The 21,276-nt window shown below is 40.8% G+C and overlaps 1 protein-coding gene across 11 annotated transcripts in view; it reads left to right on the top strand.

The window, feature by feature from the left end:
* Nucleotides 1-12,563: 12,563 nt before the first annotated feature.
* The window catches only part of THOC2 (THO complex 2), a 115,708-nt gene continuing 106,995 nt past the window's right edge, over nucleotides 12,564-21,276 (top strand). For all 11 annotated transcript variants that reach the window (XM_018044134.1, XM_005709382.3, XM_018044129.1 and 8 more), the window contains exon 1: nucleotides 12,564-12,679. In XM_018044134.1, coding sequence (XP_017899623.1) covers nucleotides 12,609-12,679 — 71 coding nt within the window. In that variant the 5' untranslated portion in view covers nucleotides 12,564-12,608. The remainder of the gene's footprint in view (nucleotides 12,680-21,276) is intronic.

The raw sequence follows: 21,276 nt of genomic DNA, 5'->3' as shown, positions 1-21,276 counted from the left end.
AGTCAAGAACTGGAAACTATCTGTTCATCTATAGAAAACTGGTTATACTACAAATTATTGATTTTTAAAAAGTAAATTCCTGGTCTGTTTCCACAATGGAATATTCTTCAGGTTTTATAAACAATGAGGCTGATCTTAAACGTAATGGCATGAAAGAATGCTCATGATTTATCATTATGGGGAAATGCAGAACAGTGTGTATTGTATAACCTGATATGTATGATAGGGAATAACTGACACTTCTTGCCCTGGAAAAGGAAGAACACAAAGAACTAGAAAGAACAGAGTCAAATTCTTGGCTTTGATTTTTTCCAGGAACACACACCAAGAACATTCCCACCTCTTGGTCTTTTCACTGTCTGTTCTTTCTGCCTGGAATACTCTCCTCTCAGATATTAACATATTAGTATGATTAATATTTACATATTAATAACTTGCTCTCTTCTTTCACTAAGGTCTCTGTCCAATGTTACCTACTTAAAGAGGCCTGTCTTGACCCGCCTGTCTTAGATAGCATGCCCCAACACTCTCCATTCCCTTGCTCAGCTTTATATAAGATTATCTGTTTGTTTGCTGTATCACTTCTTCAAGCACCATGAGGCCAGAAATCCAGGTGATTCTGATGCAGGTTACTGAAGTACCTCAGCTTAGTAACCACCTCTAATTCTTAGGGCAGCAGTTCTCAAAGTGTGGTCTCTAGACCAGCAACATCATCATCACCTGGAACTTGCTAGAAGTCAGATTCTCATACATAGAGCTGATTCATTTTGCTCTACAGCAGAAACTAACACAACATTGTAAAGCAACTATATTCCAATAAAAATTAATAAAATGAAACAGATTCTCAAGCCTAGACCTACTGAATCAGAAACCCTGGAGTAGGGCACAGCAGTCTGTGTTTTTAACAAGCTCTCCAGGGGATTCTGATGTGTGCTAAAGCTTAAGAATCACTGATTCTGGCTTTGTTCCTTAGTCATCACCCACCCCCTCACCCCTTAGCTCTCTTCCTAGATACCTTTTCCTGGTAGAAAGATTCTTCTCTCTATTGTTTCCTTTTTGCTGCTCCTAAGAACATTCTAAATGAGATACAAATGTTGAAATTCTGTTTAACTTACTTTAAACTTGAAGTTTTTTTAAAACTTTACCATCTAGAAAAGGAGCTGACAGTAAGTGTTTTTTGGGTTTGCGGTCTGAGACAGCTATACAACTCTTCCGTCGTATTGGGAAATCAGCCATAGACAATACATAAATGAATCAGTGTGGCTGTGTCTGCATAAACCATCATATATGGACACTGAAATTTGAAGTGTTGCTAACCCAGTGGCATAATGTATAATATGACATTATTTTGCATCTCTCTAACTACATTCATCTTGCCTCCTCTATAAAATGCTTGTCTGTTTCTCTTGCCCTTTTTCCTATCTGCTGAAGGGAAATCATTCCAGTGGGCAGTACCCATGGTCATTCACTTTGTAAGCAGGGAGAATCCTGGGAACTGGCCAGTATCTTGGCTCACAAGAGGCACCGAGGGAACAATGCTGGAATACCACTGGCAAGGAAATGTGCGAAAAAGCTATGTAGGTGGACCCCTGGAAGTGGGCTCAAAGTGCACAAACATTTATGTCTCATTTTATATAGCCACCAAAGAGCATTTGTTGCAGAGGATGCGAAAAAACAGCCAGGTTGGATACATCAACTATACTTCAATTAAAAAAAGGTTTTTTAAAACCCTCAAAAACGAAAAAAACTCCCCATCCAGGTAGATCAGCCAACCTTTCTCCTTAGCCGTTACCACTAGTGCAATGGGCCCATGAATAGGTGGTTATGCCACAAGGGAGGGAGGCTAGACCTGGGCCCAACAGAGAGGGTTTCACCTCTCCAAGGCTGACTTAGCTCCTGTCACTGCTGAGTGCCCAAGAAGCCAAGGGCAGAGAACCATGGTGACAGCACCAGAGACTGAGGGGCACTAGCCATCCACCTTATGGCAAGTTGATTACATTGAAGCCCCTCCATCTTGGAGGGGACCGTGAGTTGTCTTTAATGGAATCAATATATCCTTCGCATCTGGGTTTGCTTTGCCCACCTCTGCTGTCTCTGCCTCATCCTCCCACCTCATTTCCTTTACAGGTTTCACTCTCCAGTAACCCATTGGCACGCCTAACTCGGTTTCAGCTTCAGCCTCCTAAAGCATGCAATCTGTGACCACCTCTTTTCTAGAGGGAAATAGGACACTTGAAATGCGTGGCATGAACTGAATGATGATTACTCAAATTATCACCCACGGTTGCTTGAAATAAATTACAAGTGGAGGGCAAAGCTTTCGGAAATCAAGTGGTTGGAGCACTTAGTCCCTATGGCGACAACGATGATTGCGATGGATGTGGCTCAGGCTAACTGCTTCTGATGCTTGTAGAGAGCTCACACAGAAAAAGAGGATAAATGGAAAGCCTTGAATGCACAACTCAGATCATGGTGGAAAATTCAAGAGCCCCATTTTAAAGGAGTCTTTATTCTACCGGAGCTGCAGAATGGATATGCAACTTATGCTCAGGGACTGATTACATTGTTGAAGAGTTAGAGCATCACTTAGAGTTACTGCCTTGCTAGGACTCCTAGGCCAAGTTAGCTAAGGATATGACTAGGGAACAATCAGGACCCTAACATATTGGAGGGAAATATTTGGGCATAAACAGATGAAGCTGAGAAAAATGTAGACTCCAAGTCCTCCTGAACCTTCATTGCTTGTGGAAGCAGTCCTCTATCTCTTGTCTAACAGTACCAGCCTTCCTCTGCATAAAAGCCCAGGGACTTCCACTGGGGTATTTACCTCATGAGGACGGCTGATTCTCCTTACGACCAACCTCGGCAGCATTTCATTGCCTGCACTCCCATAAGAATCACTGGATTTCAGGATAGCCTGTAATGCCCAAGAAGAAGGGAGTGTTGAAGCAGATATATTTATTATGGGTGACCTGTTCAGTGCTGACTTCCAACTACACTCATGGAGTTTTCTGTGGAGTAGGGCTTCTGGATTATAGGATTTTCAGTTTTAAAACTGTGACATATCCAGGAAAATTGGGACAAGCTTGTTACTGGGAGGATACTCTACACTGAGGCTTCAAGATATACATTGGTGAGAGGAATGCTAGCATTGCTGAAAAGCTCTGCAGAATATCCTCTGTAGGTCAGAGATGATGGCAAGAGATGCTCCAGTGGAACTGGGCTACTTGATTTCTGTAGGACTAATAGGATCCAAGTGGTAGGGTGCAAGTGACAGCACTTAACTGGCAGAACTAAGGTGGGTGCAATTAACATAATAAAGCATGAAGATAGAGTGGTATCAGAGTGTTTTGACCTCCATCTGTTGGAGTGGATGATTGTTTATGAAATACCCTAGGTGACATATAGAAGCAGAAACATTATAGGCCTGATGGGCAGAAGTTTTGCAGACTCCTGAACCCTGACTCTGTTCCCAGATCTACCACGCCATTTCACTGATCTGGAGCCCCTTGATTAAGAGGGAGGTGAGAGCTCTTTGAGGAAGAATCCTGCTGCAATGCTACCATAGATGTAGTCTGAACATCTTCCAAGTCCTTCCTCAGACTGGGACCTGTGGTCATTTGCTAGGGGGCCACGATCAGGGAAAATGAAATAGCCACAATCTTTTAAGGTTATCAGATTATGACTCTGAATTCATTGCCAATTCTTTGAAGCCCAGTATGCTACTGTGGTCCATCTCCAGAGTCAGGTGATAAATTAAGCCTTGGTCTGAGTTTGTTTCAGTAGGAATCTCTGCAGAATTACTACACATATTTCTAACCCAATGATCCAAGGAGGGAGGGCTGTTATCATAGGAAGGGTCAAGTGGCATCCCCTGGAACTGTACTTCTCACTCCTTTCACCATTACCAAGAAAGTAAACCAAAGCAATACCAAATTCCTGGTACAATTGAAAAGACTAGAGCCATCGCCAAGGACTTGAAAATTGGAAGTGTGATGATTTCAACCACATGCTCCCGTGTAACTTGCCTGCGTAGCCTGTGGGAAAAGGCATAGAAGTTTTGTAGGATGCTTCTGGCTTATTGATAATTTAATAAGGTGGTGACACCAATTGCAAGTGTGGTTCCCATGGTGGTACTTTTATTGAGTACATCAACACAGCTTCTGGCATTTCTGTGTGCTGCCTTAGCAAATATAATCAGTAGAGATAATCAGAAATAGTTTGCTCTCACTCTTACCTCAGGGCTATGTTACACTATGCTGTTTTCAGTCATAATTTACTCCAGAAGGAAGTCCATTGTCTTTGTATCCCAGACATAATGCTGGTCCATTACATTGATGGCATTATACTAATGAGCCTGAGGGGCAGGAAGAATCAAGCACCTAGATGCCTTATGGCCAGAGGACAGGAAATAAACCCCATGAAATTTCAGGGGCTTGCTAAATGGATGACATTTATAGAGGTCCAGTGATCCAGGCAATATCAGGATCTCTCCTCTAAGGAGATGAGTTGTTGTTTCCTTGCAATCTATCACAAGGAAGGAAACTGATATTTGGTAGGCTTCTTTGGATTTTGGAGGCAACATCTACCATATTTGGGCATGCTGCTCCGACCCATTTACCAAGCAACCCGTAAAGTTGCCAATTTTGGGTGGAAACTGAAGCAAGAAAAGCAGCAGATCTGGGTTGCGCTGTGTGCTGCCCTGTTGCTTGGGCCTTTGGACTCTGCAGACCTGATGCTTTTGGAGGAATTTGTGACAGAAATGTTCTACAAAGCCTCAAAAGAAGTGGCACAGCACAGTCCCTTTGGGTGTTGAAGTAAGCCATGCTTCCTTACTTGACAATTACTTCCCATTTGAAAGGTAACACCTAGATGGCAACCAGGCCCTGGTGGTCACTGAATTCCTGACTGCAGGACACCAAGAGACTATCTGATTTCAACTGCCTATTATGAGCTGTGTGTTTTCTAATCCACTCCATCGTCAAATAGTCATGTGTAGCAGCATTGCATTGTTAAATGGAAATTGTCTATGAAATCAGATTCTAGTAGATAAAAATCAGAATGAATGAGGAAGTGGCTCCTACTGCACCATTGTCTCTCCACCAGCACACACATATGGCCTAAGGAGAGTCCTCTGCTATCATTTAGCAGAACAAGAAAAGGTAGGCCCATGGGTTTATAGGTGGGTCTCCATGGTAGGCTGGCAGCTGGTAGAGGTGGGACACAGCTGTCTGATAGCCCTACTCAGAGATGGCTCCTAAAGACAGAAGCAAGGGAAAATCCTCCCAAGTAGTACATCCCAAAGAGACACCTGATTGTCTATTTGGTGGAAGGAGAAATGCCCCAATAAACTGATGCAGACTGATTCAAGGGCAGAGGCTAATGAGCTGGCTGGATGGTGAAGTGTGAGGAAAGAAAAAGAAATTTGGTGATTAGGAGATCTAGTAAAGAGGTTGGTGGATAGATGAAGTCTTGTCTTGATGTTAGCCTCTTTCTTCAACTGCCCTCTTGCTTGCTCTGTAGGCGCATGTACAAAATGGCCATGGCAGCTGGGATGGGGTGTCTGTTGAGGGTCTTCCCTCACCAATGCTCATGTGCCTACTACTACTTTGAATTGGCAGCTGGCTTATCAGCAGACCAAACACTGAGGCGCCAAGCTGGCACCATTCCCCAGGAAGACCAGATAGTCACTGTTGGTGGATTGGTTACACTGAACCCTTCCATCACCGAGGAAGCACCCACTGCCTTCATAGGAATAGATGCATATTCCAAATATGGATTTGCTTTTCACACTTGCAATGCTTCTGCCAGCACCACCATGTGGACTCACAGGATGCCCGATTCATCCCTATGGTATCCCACCTAAAGCTGTTTGCATCAGAGGAACTCAGTTGAGTAGAAAGGCAGTGTGGCAATAGGCTCATCCCCACGGAAATTCATTGGTTTTATCACATGTCCCACCACCCAGAAACAACTGGCTTGAAAGAATGGTGACACTTCCTGCTGAAGGCTGCTATGGTGCCACAGCCTGCAAGTTCAGGGCACTGTCCGACAGAAACTAGTACATGCTTCAAACCAGTAGCCAATACATCACTTCATCTCCCTCACAGACCGAAGGTGTGGGTCCAGGGTTCAAGAGGTGGATGTGGGAATGACCCCTCTCACTGGAGAAATAATTATTTTCCTATCCCTACATCTTGAACTCAGTGGGTTAAGAGGTTCTAATGCCCCAGGGAGAAATGCTTGTACCAGCATTCCTGTTTTAGAAGCTGATACTTCTTTCTGGCCATTTTGTGCTCCTAGTGTTTTTGAACTAACAGCCAGACAGGGGGTCACTATATAGACCAGGGTGGTCTATCCTGATTAGCAAAGGCAGATTAGGTTGCTGCTACACCATGGAGACAAGGAGAACTATGTCTAGAGCCCAAGGGCTTCACTGGAGTGCATCTTATCACTCCCTTGCTCAGTAGTACTGGTCAAGGAAAACTGGCAATCCAGTCAAGTGAGATTATAGGAAGTCACATCCTGTAGGGATGAAGGTTAGGGCATTCCACCAGGTAATATATCCTGTCCTACTGAGATGCTGATAGAGGGCAAGGGCAGCATGGAGTGGCGAGCAGAAAAGGAAGCTATGACGATCAACTCTGAGCTTGTTTCCAGCCAAGAAACAGGATGACAGCAACTATGTTTTCCCTTCTGCTTTATCTAAAAAGCACTACTAGTGGTTAATATTTTATTTTAATTATCTTTTTCAGTTCAGTTCAGTTCAGTTGCTCAGTCATGTCCGACTCTTTGCGACCCCATGAATCGCAGCACGCCAGGCCTCCCTGTCCATCACCAACTCCCGGAGTTCACTCAGACTCATGTCCATTGAGTCGGTGATGCCATCCAACCATCTCATTCATCCTCTGTCGTCCCCTTCTCCTCCTGCCCTCAATCTTTCCCAGCATCAGGGTCTTTTCAAATGAGTCAGCTCTTCGCATCAGGTGGCCAAAATATATCTTTTCAGTGGCTAATATTTTAGATTCCATGTAGAAGTATGAACAAATCAATATCACCGTGCACTGATACAGTAGCTGATGGGACTTTGTACATTTTGTTTGAGGCCACGGGTTCTTCATCTGGACAAAGGGCAGGAGTGGTGTGGAGGGGCAAAAGGAATGGTCATTTCCAGCAAAAGTGCTGGAAATTCTGTTTTCCCTTTCAAAATCCACTTTCCATCCTTTTCCACCCTGCTTTGTCCCCTGACGCATACTAACTATGTTTTCCATGGCCCTTGTATTATGGCTTGTGGTAGCCATCAGCCAGTGGGAGGGATCAGCAGGAGATAAAATGGTGAAAGGACAGAAAGGTCAGGGTATTTATTCCCCAGACTCCCTCCCTGCTAGGACATGAGTTGGTAATTATTCTTTGACAGAAGGCCACACTTCCTGTTGAATATTCCGTTCCCTATTATTTCATTTTTTCCTTGTCTCCTTAGTTTTGGGGACCCACTCCCTCCACTTGTCCCTTCAGGCTTAGGGGTGCTAATGTCTCCCAGCACTGCTATTCATGAGGTATTTTACCATCCATTTTTGGTTTTCCCTAATCCTGCCCACTCACTTGCCAATGCAGGAGACTCAGGCTCCATACCTAGGTTGGGAAGATACCTTGGAGAAGAAAATAGCAACCCACTCCAGTATTCTTGCCTGAGAAATCCTATGGATGGAAGATCCTGGAAGGCTACAGTCCACTGGGGTCACAAAAGAGTTGGACATGACTTAGCAACTACATCACAGCAACAAATCTTGCTCACACTCCTGTTCATGGTTCCTTTATTAAATTCTCTTTAATTATCCCCTTTGAGTATGTCATCTGTTTTCTGTCATGAACCAAACTGATACAATCCTTAGTATTTGTTTATATGTACCTCTCTCTTCTTTTATATACTCAGTCTCGTCAGAGGTGTGTCAGTTTTATTAGACTTTTCAACCAACCAATTTGGGGTTTTATCTGATTTTTTTGGCTGGTTTCTTTTTATTAATATTTTCTATTTAAAAATATCCTTACTTCTGCTTTCTTCTATTTATTCTGTATTGTTTTTTTGTAACTTCTTAGATTAGATGCTTAGCTTTTTATTTTTCCAAGCCTTATTTCTTTAATAATACAAAGGTTTAAGAGCATAAATTTCTAAATACCACTTTAGCTGCAATGCATCATTTTTTCTGTTAGTTTTGATATGTAATATTTCCATCATTTCTCTGTTCAGAGTATTTTCTAATTTTTAGTATGAACATTTTCCTTGACCTGTGACATATTTCAAAGTATCTTTTTACATTTTCTAACATAGGGTTTTTTTTGTTGTTGTTGTTAAGCTTTCTGTTATTGATTTCCAATTTAATAGCATTGTGGTCAGTAAATGTGAACTATATAAGACTGATTCTTTGAAATCTGTTGCCATTTGCCTTTTTAAATGTAGTATGTGGTTAATTATCATAAATGTTCTATGTGCTGGACACACTGCCTTTATGTGAATTAGGAAAATGTGCCCTTTCTTCCAGGTGAATGCAGCAGCACACCTGAGCATGTGGTTTGGCAAGGGTAGCACGGGATAAATGTTTGACCCTCACTTGTCCCTTTGGCTAGGTGCTTTTGCTCAGTGTACAATCTGTATGTGTTCTTATAAAGGATGTTTATTTTCCAGTTGCTAGGTACAGCATTCTTTGTATATCTACAACATCAAACTTGTTCATTTGATGTTCAAATAGTCTACATCTTTATGGAAATTTTTATTCTGTTTTATCTATCAGTCTCTAGGAGAGATGAATTAAAGACTCACTGCCATGGTAGATTTGTCTATTTCTCTTTGTAGTTCTGTTATATGTTCATATATTTCAAAGTGGTTGATTATATTCAAGATTAGGATGGTTACATTTTCTTGGTGAATTGAAATTTTTATCAATATTTTGTAATCCTCAAAATTTGGTAATTATTTTTTTCCTTAAAGTCTATTTTATCTGATCTTAATCTAGCTATAACAGTTTAATTTTTGTTGATCTTAGTATTTTCCTGGTGTATTTTCCCCATTAGTTTTACTTTCAAACTTTCTGTGTCCCTGTGTTTTAGAGATCTCTCTCTTTTTTCTTTAATATTTATCTGTTTGTGTCTTAGTTGTGGCGCAGGGGTTTAGTTGCTCCGTGGTATATGGATCTCAGTTCCTTCACCAAGGATCGAACCCACATCCCCTGTATTGCAAGGTGGATTACCAACCACTGGATCACCAGGGAAAAGACCCTAAAGATGTCTTTTACAAATAGCTAGACTTCTTTAAACCCAGACTGATAATCTTTATTTTTAACTGGAGCATTGTGTTAATTTACATTTTATGCAATTATTGATATCTTTAAGTTTAAATTGGTAGATTTAAATTTCTTCCTCTATTCCACTTTTCTAAAAAATTTCCCTTCCTTTCTTGCCTTCTTGGGGATTGATTGGTTTCTTTCTCTTTCTCTCTTTTAGTTTTTTCCCCCTCTGGTAGTCTGGAAGATATATAATATGATTATGTTTGTAGTGGTTATCCTAGAAATTTAATATGTATATTTAACATAACTAAGTCTTCAGTTAATAAAAACCCATTACTAATACTCAGCATTCATGGGACAGTCCCACAAAGTGCATGGATTTATTATTTTGATTATTTTATCTTGTTTTGCTTTCATGTGTTTCCTTCTGGGTCCCATTATCTATTGTCACTGAGATGATAAAAAATTGCTTGATCTTACAATTACCTAAAAGCAGCCAGTCACTCCATGCGTCAGACTCTCAATATTGAAACTACCCAATCCCTAGCCTTCACCATAGACCTCACTCTCTGTCTAGTCCATTGGTACCCAAGAACCAGTGAGGTCACCAGGGAACAGTACTCCCAGCTGCTGAGACAATGCCAGATGCTGATAGCAAAGAACAGGCAAGCCAACAACAAGGATGCTAAACATGTGATAGCTTTGCAATCTTGTGGAGCAAGAAAGCCAATTAGTTGTGAGCAATTCCTAAAGGAGTCATCATACCATGTAAAAATAGTTCTGCAGGCTCTGGGAGAGGGGAAAACCTCAGAGGACATCACTGCAGTCAGATCATACCACATTTGTGGGATACTGAGTAATACGCATGCTGCACACAGTTCAGTGTTTGGAAGAAGAAATCACTGTGATACAGTGGCAAGGTAAACCACAATATGGCAGAATATTATAGCTCAGTGGCTCTCAACAGGGGGCTATTTTATACTCCAGGAGACATTGAGTGATGTCTGGAAATACTGCTGTAACAACTGGTGTGGAAGGTGTGACTGACATCTAGTGGGTCTAGGCTAGACATTCTACAATGCACAGGATTCCCCCTGCCTTCCCCAAAGAATTATCTGACCCCAAATGTGGATCGTGCCCACTGCTGTAGATTATACAGCGAAGTATACATAAACAACAGAATAGTTCTTCTTGGATCACAGAAGCTACCCTGTAACAATGATTTTAAACTTTTTAGGGAGGATGATGGTACAATGAAGATTCACTATACCATTCTGTTCACTTTAAAAATATTCCTTAGTTTTTGGGAATAATGAAAAATGAAAAGCTCCGAGGGAACTCATATCACTGAATCTCCTTGAAGTGGCAAAATTATTTTTTTCTTTTTTTTGGAGATGTCATTGAAACTGAATGGTGAAAAAAAAAAAGAAACTGAATGGTGTATTTTAGAATTTCAGAATCAGGACAGTAGAAGACTACATATAGCTGATGAAAAACAATCATAATAAACAATGTAGCATTTCCCTGAACTTATTCTAAATACAGCCTGTCCCTTGAACAGGTTTTCAATGCAAATGAACCTGGTTCATTTGATAAAACTTGCCAAATATAGACAATATTAGTTCTAAAGTTCATACATTAATACATGTATGGTAGAATTTCTTCATTTCTTATGTCTGTATTTTCTAAATTTTCAAACACTTTTTTAAAAAAGACCTCTTTACTTTGAAAAGCTGCACAAATAGAACAGAGAATCTGTTCAGTCCTTTACCCACATTCCTAAAACGTTAATATTTTACATTTGCTTAATCATCCTTCGTTCTTTTCTGAAACATTTTAAAGTTGCAGCACAATGCCCCAATTATCTCTAAATACGTCATATTTTCTTACGGACTTTCGCATAACCACAAAACGAGTATTAAGTGGACATTTATACAGTATTATTACTTAATCTACAGATATTCGAATCTGGTCAATTGACCCCTTTTTAGCAAAATAATTTTTTTGGCTGGGGATCAGTTCTATTGTTTCCGTTAATCTGGAAGAGTTCCTCAATATGTCTTTGTCTTTAGTGACCTTGATGATTTTGAAGAATGCAAGCCAATAATTTTGTTAGACTGTCCTTAATATTGGCTTGTCTGATGGCCCTTCGTGATTAAATTCAGGTTATGCGAATTTTGGTATGATGAATACTACAAAATTGGTTAGAGTTTTTCTTAGCACCTTATCAGAAGGCATATGACGCCCATTTGTCTAATGTATGGGAATGCTTATTTTTTATCAGAATTAGGAGGGTATCTGCCATGTTTTCCGACCGTAAAGTTTCTATTTCGCCCTTTGAAATAAGTGTCTCCTCGGGAGCTACTTTGAGATATTGGAATGTAAACAAGTTGTTTCTCTTGTTACTTGCGCCCCCTAGTTTTGCCTAAGGTTTCAGTAATAGCGGTTGATGCAGTGTCAGCGCTGGTGGCTCCGAGTGTTGCCCAGGCCGATTGCTCTCTCACAAGATTATAACCCTCGTAACAGCAATGGCACCCCACTCCAATACTCTTGCCTGGAAAATCCCATGGGAGGAGGAGCCTGGAAGGCTGCAGTCCATGGGGTCGCTAAGAGTCGGACACGACTGAGCGACTTCACTTTCACTTTTCACTTTCATGCCTCGGAGAAGGCAATGGCAACCCACTCCAGTGTTCTTGCCTGGAGAATCCCAGGGACGGGGGAGCCTGGTGGGCTGCCGTCTATGGGGTCGCACAGAGTTGGACACGACTGAAGCGACTTAGCAGCAGCAGCAGCAGCAACAGCAAAATGCCTGGTGCAAAGTAATCGGTTGCCTTTTCCCCGACTAATTTCTTTGATCTCAGCTGTTAGCAGGGTGTATTGTAATTGATCTGCTTATATATTTGTCTTCCCCATAGACTGAGCTCGTTGAGGGTAGGAATCATGGCTTATTATTTCTCTATCCCCAGTGTCTAGCACACATTAGGTGCTTTAAAAACACAAGTTTGAATTAGTGGTCTGGAGTAGAGACGAGGAAAGAAGATTAAGGCTACGAGTTGGCCTGGGGATGGCATTTTTTTCTGCTCTAAAGGGAAGTGGGGCCAGGTTTGCAGAGGGCGCGGCCAGCGTAGTCACTCTGCGACGGGACCCATGGGTCCCAGCCACCTGGTTGGTGGCAGAGCCTCGGGCTTCCGCAGGGTGGGGTGGAAAGTGGGGCGGGAAATAAAAAAACCGAACTCGCGGCTCCCGGCATTCCCCGTGGGCGGTGCTCCCCTTTGACCCCTCGCTCGCGTGCTACACATCCGGGCCTCTGCTACTAGTGAGGGGAAGATGGCGGCCGCAACCGTGGTGGTTCCTGTAGAGTGGATAAAGAACTGGGAGAAATCAGGGAGAGGCGAATTGTGAGTGTCCGGGCTGGAGGAGAGCGCTCCGCCGGGCCGGGCTCGGGCGTCAGCAGTGCTCTCACATTTGGCGGGAGGTGGGGGGGGGGGGAGAGGTGTCCCCTCCCCCATCTGGGTGACGGGTGTGGATGCTTGACTGGGAGTTTCGAACTCGGGAAGGAGAGGTGCTGGTAACTGCCGCCGATCTCCTGCCTTCCCTGGGCTCCTCTTAAAGCCCTGCTGCCCGCCAGAGCTTGTCTTTCTTTAGCCTCTTAGCAGAACTCCCCGTTTTGTCCCTGCGGGTCTCCGCGCTCTCGCTCCGTCTCTTTTTGTCCCCCTCTTCGCTGAGCTCACTTGGCTCCTTTCTCTTTACCGGGCCGCGCCAGGAGGGTTCCGACTTTCCGTTTCTCTCTGTCCCATTTCTTTACTCTGCACCCGTTCGACTCTGCAGTTTGGAGCCCGGCGCCTCTTCTGCCCGAAGTCCGGACCGTCCCGGACTCCCTCCCCTCCTTTCCGCCCAGGGCGTCGGGAAGGACCTTGCTTGGCACCTCTCGCCCTCCTGGGGAGCGATCTCCCAGACCGTCCCGGCCCCTCGTGGCGCCGCTGTCCATGGGCGAAGTGCAGCAAGCATCGCCGCTTTCTCCAAGATCTACCTGCATTTCTTTGCTCCGTCTTTCCATCTCAGGGCCATTTCGGCTTAGAATCAACTTTTTCGTCATTAAATGTTTCCTAAACCCCATTTTGTCCTGGGACTGCAACTAATTTTGGCAACTCTCCAAGGCTCTCGGGTACCTAGAATAACGTGTTTCCTGTAGTCATAAAACTTGGGTGTTTTTCCTCTTTCTTTCCGTAACACAGAAGACCGTAATCTGCCATAACCCGTGATTTCCTTGCCCCAAATTTCGGCTCTGTCTGTCTCGGGGGGAAAATTCGTTTAAGCGGCGGAACAAACCCCAGATTTTAAAACAAATGACTTATTGCGAATGTCTTTCTCTGGATCGCTTTATTAGTTAAAGCTCAGCCGGGTATGAGATTAACTCTTCATTAGCTGTTTTCCGCGTGGTTGCGCGACCCCGCCTCCCCTCCCCTCCCTGCCGGTAGTCAGTTTACGGCTGCCCGTGCGAAAAATACGGTCTTTCGAACTTCGGTACCGGGACCAAACGCGGGGAACGTGTTGCCGGATCTTGCGCGTGTAATCGCGCCAGCCTACACGACTCGCGCCAGCCTACATGGCCCGCGCCAGCCTTCATGACCCTCCCCAGCCCCCGTCCGCACTCGCGCTACTTTCCGAAGTCTTAGTGTGAGCGCTAGAATTGGATCGCCTGGGTAGGCGGTAGTTTTAGCCACTTAACTAGCCAGGTGACCTTGGGTAAGTTCCTTAGCCACTGTGACCGTTTCCCCTTGAGTAAATTGGGAATAATAAGTACTCAAAGGATTGTTGCGAAGATTAATGCCTGTAAAGCATTTGGCTTATAGTAAGTGCTCAAGTGATAACTACTATTACAAGTAATATTATTATTGCAGTCTTTAGATATTTCAGCTTCTCTGAACAGCTCTTGCACTTAAAAGTCTGTACTACTCAGGTTAGCAATTAATTCGTCTCTGATTCTTTCATGTAATCTCATGCACTCCAACGAATTGAGTGATCCTTTAAGAGTGGGGACTGTGTCTCACGTTTCTTTTGGTTCAACCCTCCCGTCCCCGTCCTCTATCCCCCTCCCTCCAGCCGCTCTAAGGGTCTGCTTAGGGAGCTTATTGTTTTATGAACTGACAGGGAAGTCTGTTTGATAACCACTCACTTTTAACTGTTAGGAACATTTTGCACATCCTTGTACGTGCTAGTTAACAAGTAGCTGTTAAAGTGCCTTGTGTGCGGGGAAGGCAGGATGAGAAGTTACCAAAGCGAAGCATCATTTTCATCTATATGAGAGTAGGATAACCACCCCATTCCCCCCCCACCCCAAACGGGTACACCAGTTTATTGTTACTTTGTTTACTCTTAAAGTCAGCTTAGTTATTTGGGGACTGTCATCTTTGTGGATTACTTAGCTTGCTCCTTCCTGCTGTTTTTGACAGTTTTACTGTTATTCCCATCTTAGAGTGAGTGGTATTAGGGCTAGGAGATAAAATTCTGCTTGGCTTTTGACTGGCAATGGTTGAAGAAAAAGTCATGTAGGAGTTTGAAATATCTAATCAGAATTGGAATTTTGGATTCACTTTATGCATATTTACATGATCCATGCTATCCATCGTAATTTCTGTGTTTTTGAAGAGCTGCTTCAAAACTGTTATTCGAATTTAGGTGTATGTAGTTATTGCATGGCTTGTGGAATGTAGTTTGAATTATAGTAGATCCAGATTAGTATATTCAGTTTTATAACTGTTCTGTTACATGAAGAGAGTCATGTGACATTAATGAAGTATTTTAAATAGTTGTGTGACATAATGAAATATTTTAAATAGTCAAACTCATCACCATCCAGTACTTAGTCTTCATTTGACCTCTTTTCCCTCTTTGGAAACTTTATTGCATATAGTCTAACTTTGGAGTTTTTTATCTTGCTAACGATAGAGTTGGCGTTTTCATTTTATTATAAAAAATGGTATAAATATATTACAAAAAATCTTTTCCTTTCTCTGGAAACAGCTTCTTAAAATATGAACCAGCAACCAGAAATGTTAAAAAGATAATGTGCTACCAAATTATTAGTGAATCCATTTACATATTTGGCTTTTAAGATTGATCAGTATTTAAAATTATATCTTCAGTGGATTTTTCCTTTTTAATGAGAAGAGTTAACAGATGAGCTTTAAGTTGACCAAAAGTCATGATATTTTTCATGAGGTGTAAGTTCATTTCTTGTCTGTTACTTTCTATAAGTCTGTATTCTGGGAGTTGTATCAAGTTCAGCAGCACAGTGTTAAAGGAACATATGAGCTGTATGGGGTGTATTATAACATTGAGAGGGCAGTTCTTATTTGTGCCTCATGAAAAGCAGCTGTCAGTTAATATGGAAAGTCTTGGCTTTGAAGAGTAAGTTTTGTTAGATAACTAGGGAGAAAAGAAAAACTATTTTGCCCATGTGAATGGTCTGTCACATACCTAGCTAACCTATTTCCAGAGATACTGATTATGTTTTTAATGGTAAATTACAGAACTCTTAAAATGATCTTTTCCAAGAGATAGCAAAAACACAAAGGACTCTGAAAACATAATTAAGTGTCCTTTGCAGTAATACTTTGATCTGCTCTTCAGAGTTTCACATCTTAATGCAAACTCTTTGAAATTCTGTGACATATGTAAGATATGGATTTAATCACTTTAATTTTGGAATTAGAGCTTAAGTTTCTTGATTATTTCATATTATCATAGGATTTGCCATGATTAAGCTAATAAACTTGCATGTACTGGTAGATCTAGGGGAGAATTTTATTTCTAGTAGACATCTTTAACACAGTGAGCCCAGCATTTCTTTGTGTCACAAGCAACCTTAATGGAGGATTTATATTCCAAGCTCTTAATCTGAAGATGTTAGCCTCATGTCAATACTTATTTCAAAATACTTATATTTGTTGAATATCAAGTATTTGTTTAAATAACTTGATTCTTTTTCTTTAAAAAATTTACATATCAAATAAAAATTTTTGTTGGGCGTTACCTTATTCCTCAGTAGCTCAGCAGTAAAGAATTCATCTGCCAATGCAGGAGATGTGGGTTTGATCCCTGGGTTGGGAAGATCTCCTGGAGGAGGAAATGGCAACCCACTCCAGTATTCTTGCCTGGAAAATTCCATGGACAGAGGAGGTTGGTGCGCTACAGTCCATGGGGTGGCAGAGAGTTGGACATGATTGAGCACACACACCCACAGGCAATAATACAGTTTTAAAATTTAATGGCCAAATGTTTTGGTTGCCATTCTTTTCTTCATCTGCTACTGGATGATTTGACATATTCTAGAACTAATGGAAGGGCATTTAGATGTTCATTAAATGTTGTGTGACCTGAATTTTTTGGAGCAAAGTAGGAGGAGGGAGTTTATAGCAAACAGTCTAAGAAATTTTGTTTTAATATTTGTCTTTTTTTTCCTTCAAAGCGTGCTCTAAGTTTATATGAAGCTTTATCTGAAACCATTTCTTCATGTCTTAGTTTTCATTTGCATTTGTTTTCTCATTTTGACCTGTGTTCACAAGTATAAGTCTTGGTCTATTTCCCTGGTAAGAGAAATTCATTCTTCAGAAAATGTAGCAGTATCAGGAGGTTTTTCTGGGCTACTGCTTTCTTTATTTGTTAGAAAAATTGTTCTTTAACTAAAGTAGCATGAGTGCTATTAATGTACTTGTGTGCAGGAACTTCTGTTGTCTTTAACATTTCCTGTTCCTTTTCCTCCTCGTAAGTGCATATTTTCATTTTCTTAAATGCATGTTTTGAGATAAAACTATATGTCCTAATACTCATTTTTTGGGGTTATGTCTCCTGTCAATGATAATAGAGGTAACACTTGCTTAACAAAGTTTAGCCACCTTTTGTTTTGTTTTTAAAAATTAGTTGAAGCACAGATCTACATCAATTTTTTATATGTAGAAGCAGCTTTGAGATGTTGCGTATAATCCAATAGTTCAGGCTTATGTTGTGTTTCTTTACTGGAAAATAGGATCAAGTAAGATGGAAAGTCAAATACTCATGTTAAAGAGTATTCACAAAATACTTAAGTTCTTGGAAGAACTTAAGACATTTTATTCAGTTTAAGTTTCATATATCTTTGACAGAAAGTAGACTGTTCTCAGGGGCCTGACATCGCACCTCCACTGTAGCACCAAACTGTCATAAAAGAGGAAAAAATGGTAAACCCAATTATTTGGAGGTTATTAAGGGACTAAAATAGTCATTTGAATTTTTTCCAAGGCAGAATATTTGATTATTTTTAAAGCCATATTAAAATGGGCAACTGTTGAAGTTTTGTTTTTCTCCTCTTAAGATTTAAGATAGAGTACTAAACTGTACAAGAGGTGTGGTAAGAGATGCAGCATTCTGAAACAGGGTTGTTTCTTTAAGGATACTTCATAATCTTCTATTAGTGGGAGGACTTAGGGGAAAAGCTGGGTCAAATCTACTGATTGGGGGAAAATTCTTAGTGAGTTTTTAGTTTCCTCCAACAACTAGGGAAGAAGTATTTTATACTAGGGAAATAAAAGTTACACAAATAAGTTGCTGTATATAATGTATATAACCCAGCAGTGATTCCTTACACAGTTTGAGTGACTCTTTAAGATGCTAATTAATCGTGCATGATGACATTATCATCTGCATCCTAATGAATATGTTTGTAGCTTTTGTGACTGACAAGATGGAATTACATTTCAGTTATTTTTAAAAATTATGTAACAATGACTGTACCATTAGATTAAGTGGGATTTGGTACACTGACATTTGCTCCTCCCCACTGGAAGGATTATAGCAAAAGACATTTGCATTAAGCTTGTTAAAACAAATAGAAAATGAAGCTATTGAAAATGTGAATAAGCAGACAGATTCACTGTAAGAAAGAATATTTGACCTTGGTTTTTAGTAGCCAGGGTACAAAGGGAAAGATGAGTTACTGGATTTCCTTGCATTCTTCTGTCAAAGTTGCAATATTTCCTGCTACTACATTCTGAAGGCAATTGAACCTATGGGGACAGTGAAAACCATGGGGGAGGGGAGGGGATTGTTTCAGTACTTTATGGCAAATACTGAAGCAGCCTTGATGCACTGTCTTACATATTTACTCTGAACAAAAAGGAGCTAGGTGTCAGGCATTTTTAGGTTATATTCTCTGATGCTAGTCTGAAGCAGATATTTTTATATTGCCTAATGTAATGAAGACTGATTTTGTTTCATATTTGAGATAAGCTCATTGTAGGTTTAACTTACTTGGAGAAATTAAAGCTTACCCACTGTCTTAGCACATTGGAAGGCCTATCCGGTTCTCAGGAGAAATAGTTGAAAGTACTTGGAGTCAAACTTAAACCGCCTTATTTTACCATTTCTGAGGGGCTCTCCGAAAATTTTTGTTCTTTTAATAGGAGTTGATTAAAAACTAACAACTAAATGAGATTTTCAAACTATGCAGATTTAGTAATAGTTGTCTGTTGGCAAGGGATTTTTATTCTTTGGTTTTGAAAATGATTTTGTGAGACCTACAGATGAATTTTTGACCTGGAAAAGTCCATTGAACCTTACCCTGCTTATCCTGATGATGGAGTCGTGAAATAAAAGACACGAGAGGTGAACTGCAAGGGCATGCATAATCTGCAAAGTAGGTAATCCCTCTGTGGATGGTTGTAATGTGGCATCATATTTCACCTTAGATGTGATATATAAGCGCATTCTGTCAGTTTTATAGTTACTTGCTTTATTGACTGGATTGCTAGACTTAAAAAAATAAACATGCATTCGTTGGTTCTCCTTTTTTTGAGTTTTGTACAGCTTGTAATAACAATTACTTTTTCTAAATTGTGAAATTAAAAAAATACAGAAAAGCACCTAAAGTTTAAATGTAGAGCTCAAAGAATCACTAAGATGCACGCTCATGTAACTCATACCCAGCTCTAATCCCCCTTCCTTTTTGTACTCTTTCACCTCCCCTGTGATAACTGACACTTATGGCTTCCTCTTGTTTTTATTTACAGTTTTGCTACCAAATACGTTTAAGTTTGTTCTTTTTGAATTTCATATAAGTGAAATCAGAGAGGATGTGTTCTAATTGTTCCTGACTGCTTTTGATCAACATTATGTCTTTAGGATTCATTTGTATTTTGCGAGTATTTGCAGTTCTTGGATTTTCATAGTTATAAGATGCTCCATTGTATAACTATACCATACTTTATCTCTTATGCTATTGATGAACAGGTTTGTTGTTTTGAGTTTTTGGCTGTTGCCAACAGAGCCAATAGAGCTGTTCTTATACAGGTATTTTGGTGTACACAGGTGCACATACACCAACTTTACTAGATACTGCCACATAATTTCAAAATATACTCCTATCAGCAGTGTATGAGAGTTCACCTTCACATCCTGGCTAACATCTAATATTGTGCTATGTGCTCAGTTGCTCAGTCGTGTCCGATTCTTTGCAACCCCATGGACTGTAGCCCTCCAGGCTCCTCTGTCCATGGAATTCTCCAGGCATGAATACTGGAGTGGGTTGCCATTGCCTACTCCAGGGGATCTTCCCTACCCAGGGATCAACCTGCGTCTCCTGCATTGGCAGGCAGATTCTATACCACTGTGCCACCTGGGAAGCCCAACATCTAACATTGTCACACTGTAAATTTTTTGTCAATATATATATATCTAATGTTATTTTCTTCAACATTTTCATAGGCATTTTTTCCAATTTTTTTTTAGTTGAAGTATAGTTGATTTAGATTATTAGTTTCAGGTATACAAAGTAGTAGTTCAGTATTTCTGCAGATTATACTGCATTTACAGGTTATTACAAGATAATGGCTGCAATTCTCTGTGCTACGCAGTATGTCCTTGTTGTTTATTTTATACATGAAAAGTGAAAGTGAAAGTCGCTCAGTTGTGTCCAACTCTTTGTGACCCCATGGACTTTAACCCACCAGGATCCTCTGTCCATGGAATTCTCTAGGCAAGAATACTGGAGTGGGTAATGGTTTTCTTCTCCAGGGGATCTTCCCAACCCAGGGATTGAACCCAGGTCTCCCGCATTCTAGGCGGATTCTTTTACCATCTGAGCCACCAGGGAAGCCCAGGAATACTGGAGTGGGTAGCCTAACCCTTCTCCAGAGGATCTTCCCAACCCAGGAATTGAACCAGGGTCTCCTGCATTGCAGGCAGATTCTTTACCAGCTGAGCTACCAGGGCGGAGGCTATTTTATACTACTATGACTAACAAACTATTTTATACATAGTAGTTTGTTAATCCCATAGTCCTAAACTGTCTCCTTCCCTCCCCTCTCCTTTGGTAACCACAAGTTTGTGTTCTGTATCTGAGTCTGTTTCTGTTTTGCATATGCGTTTGTTTGTAGCGTAGGCGTCTGTTGTTGTTGTTTTTTTTTTTTTTTTACTTTTTATTTTGTATTAGGGTATAGCCGATTAACAATGTTGTGATAGTTTCACAACAGTGAAAGTATTTAGCTATACATACGTATTCATTCTCCCCTGAACTTCCCTCCCATCTAAGGAGCCCTGTAACACTCAGCAGAGTTCCATGTGCTATATAGGCATCTTTTTGTATATTATAGGTCATTTGGATTTTGGTTTATTGTGAAAGATCTCTTTATATCTTTTTTCCATTTTTCGATTGGATTGTTCACATTTCTTTCATTGATTTATAGTTCTTTCTATAAATTGTAGTTCTTTCAGTGGGTTACACTGTGTGTGGCAAATCTCTTGTTATTCTTAGGCTTGTATTTCCACTCTACAGTCGTGACTTTTAATGAGTAGAAGTTGTTCATTTTAATGTAGTTAAATGTATCTGTCTTTTACTTTCTGAGTAGTACTTCTTTGTGTTTACTAGTTTCTCTCCATTCTAAGGTTAATGAACTACCCTATGACTTTTCTGGAAACATTATGTTGCTATCCCTTTTTAAGTCTTACCTAACTGGAGGTG

The sequence above is a fragment of the Capra hircus genome, assembly GCF_001704415.2.
Source record: "Capra hircus breed San Clemente chromosome X unlocalized genomic scaffold, ASM170441v1, whole genome shotgun sequence".
Lineage (NCBI taxonomy): Eukaryota > Metazoa > Chordata > Mammalia > Artiodactyla > Bovidae > Capra > Capra hircus.
The sequence above is the reverse complement of the archived record's forward strand: the minus strand, read 5'-3'. Positions and strand labels throughout refer to the sequence as shown.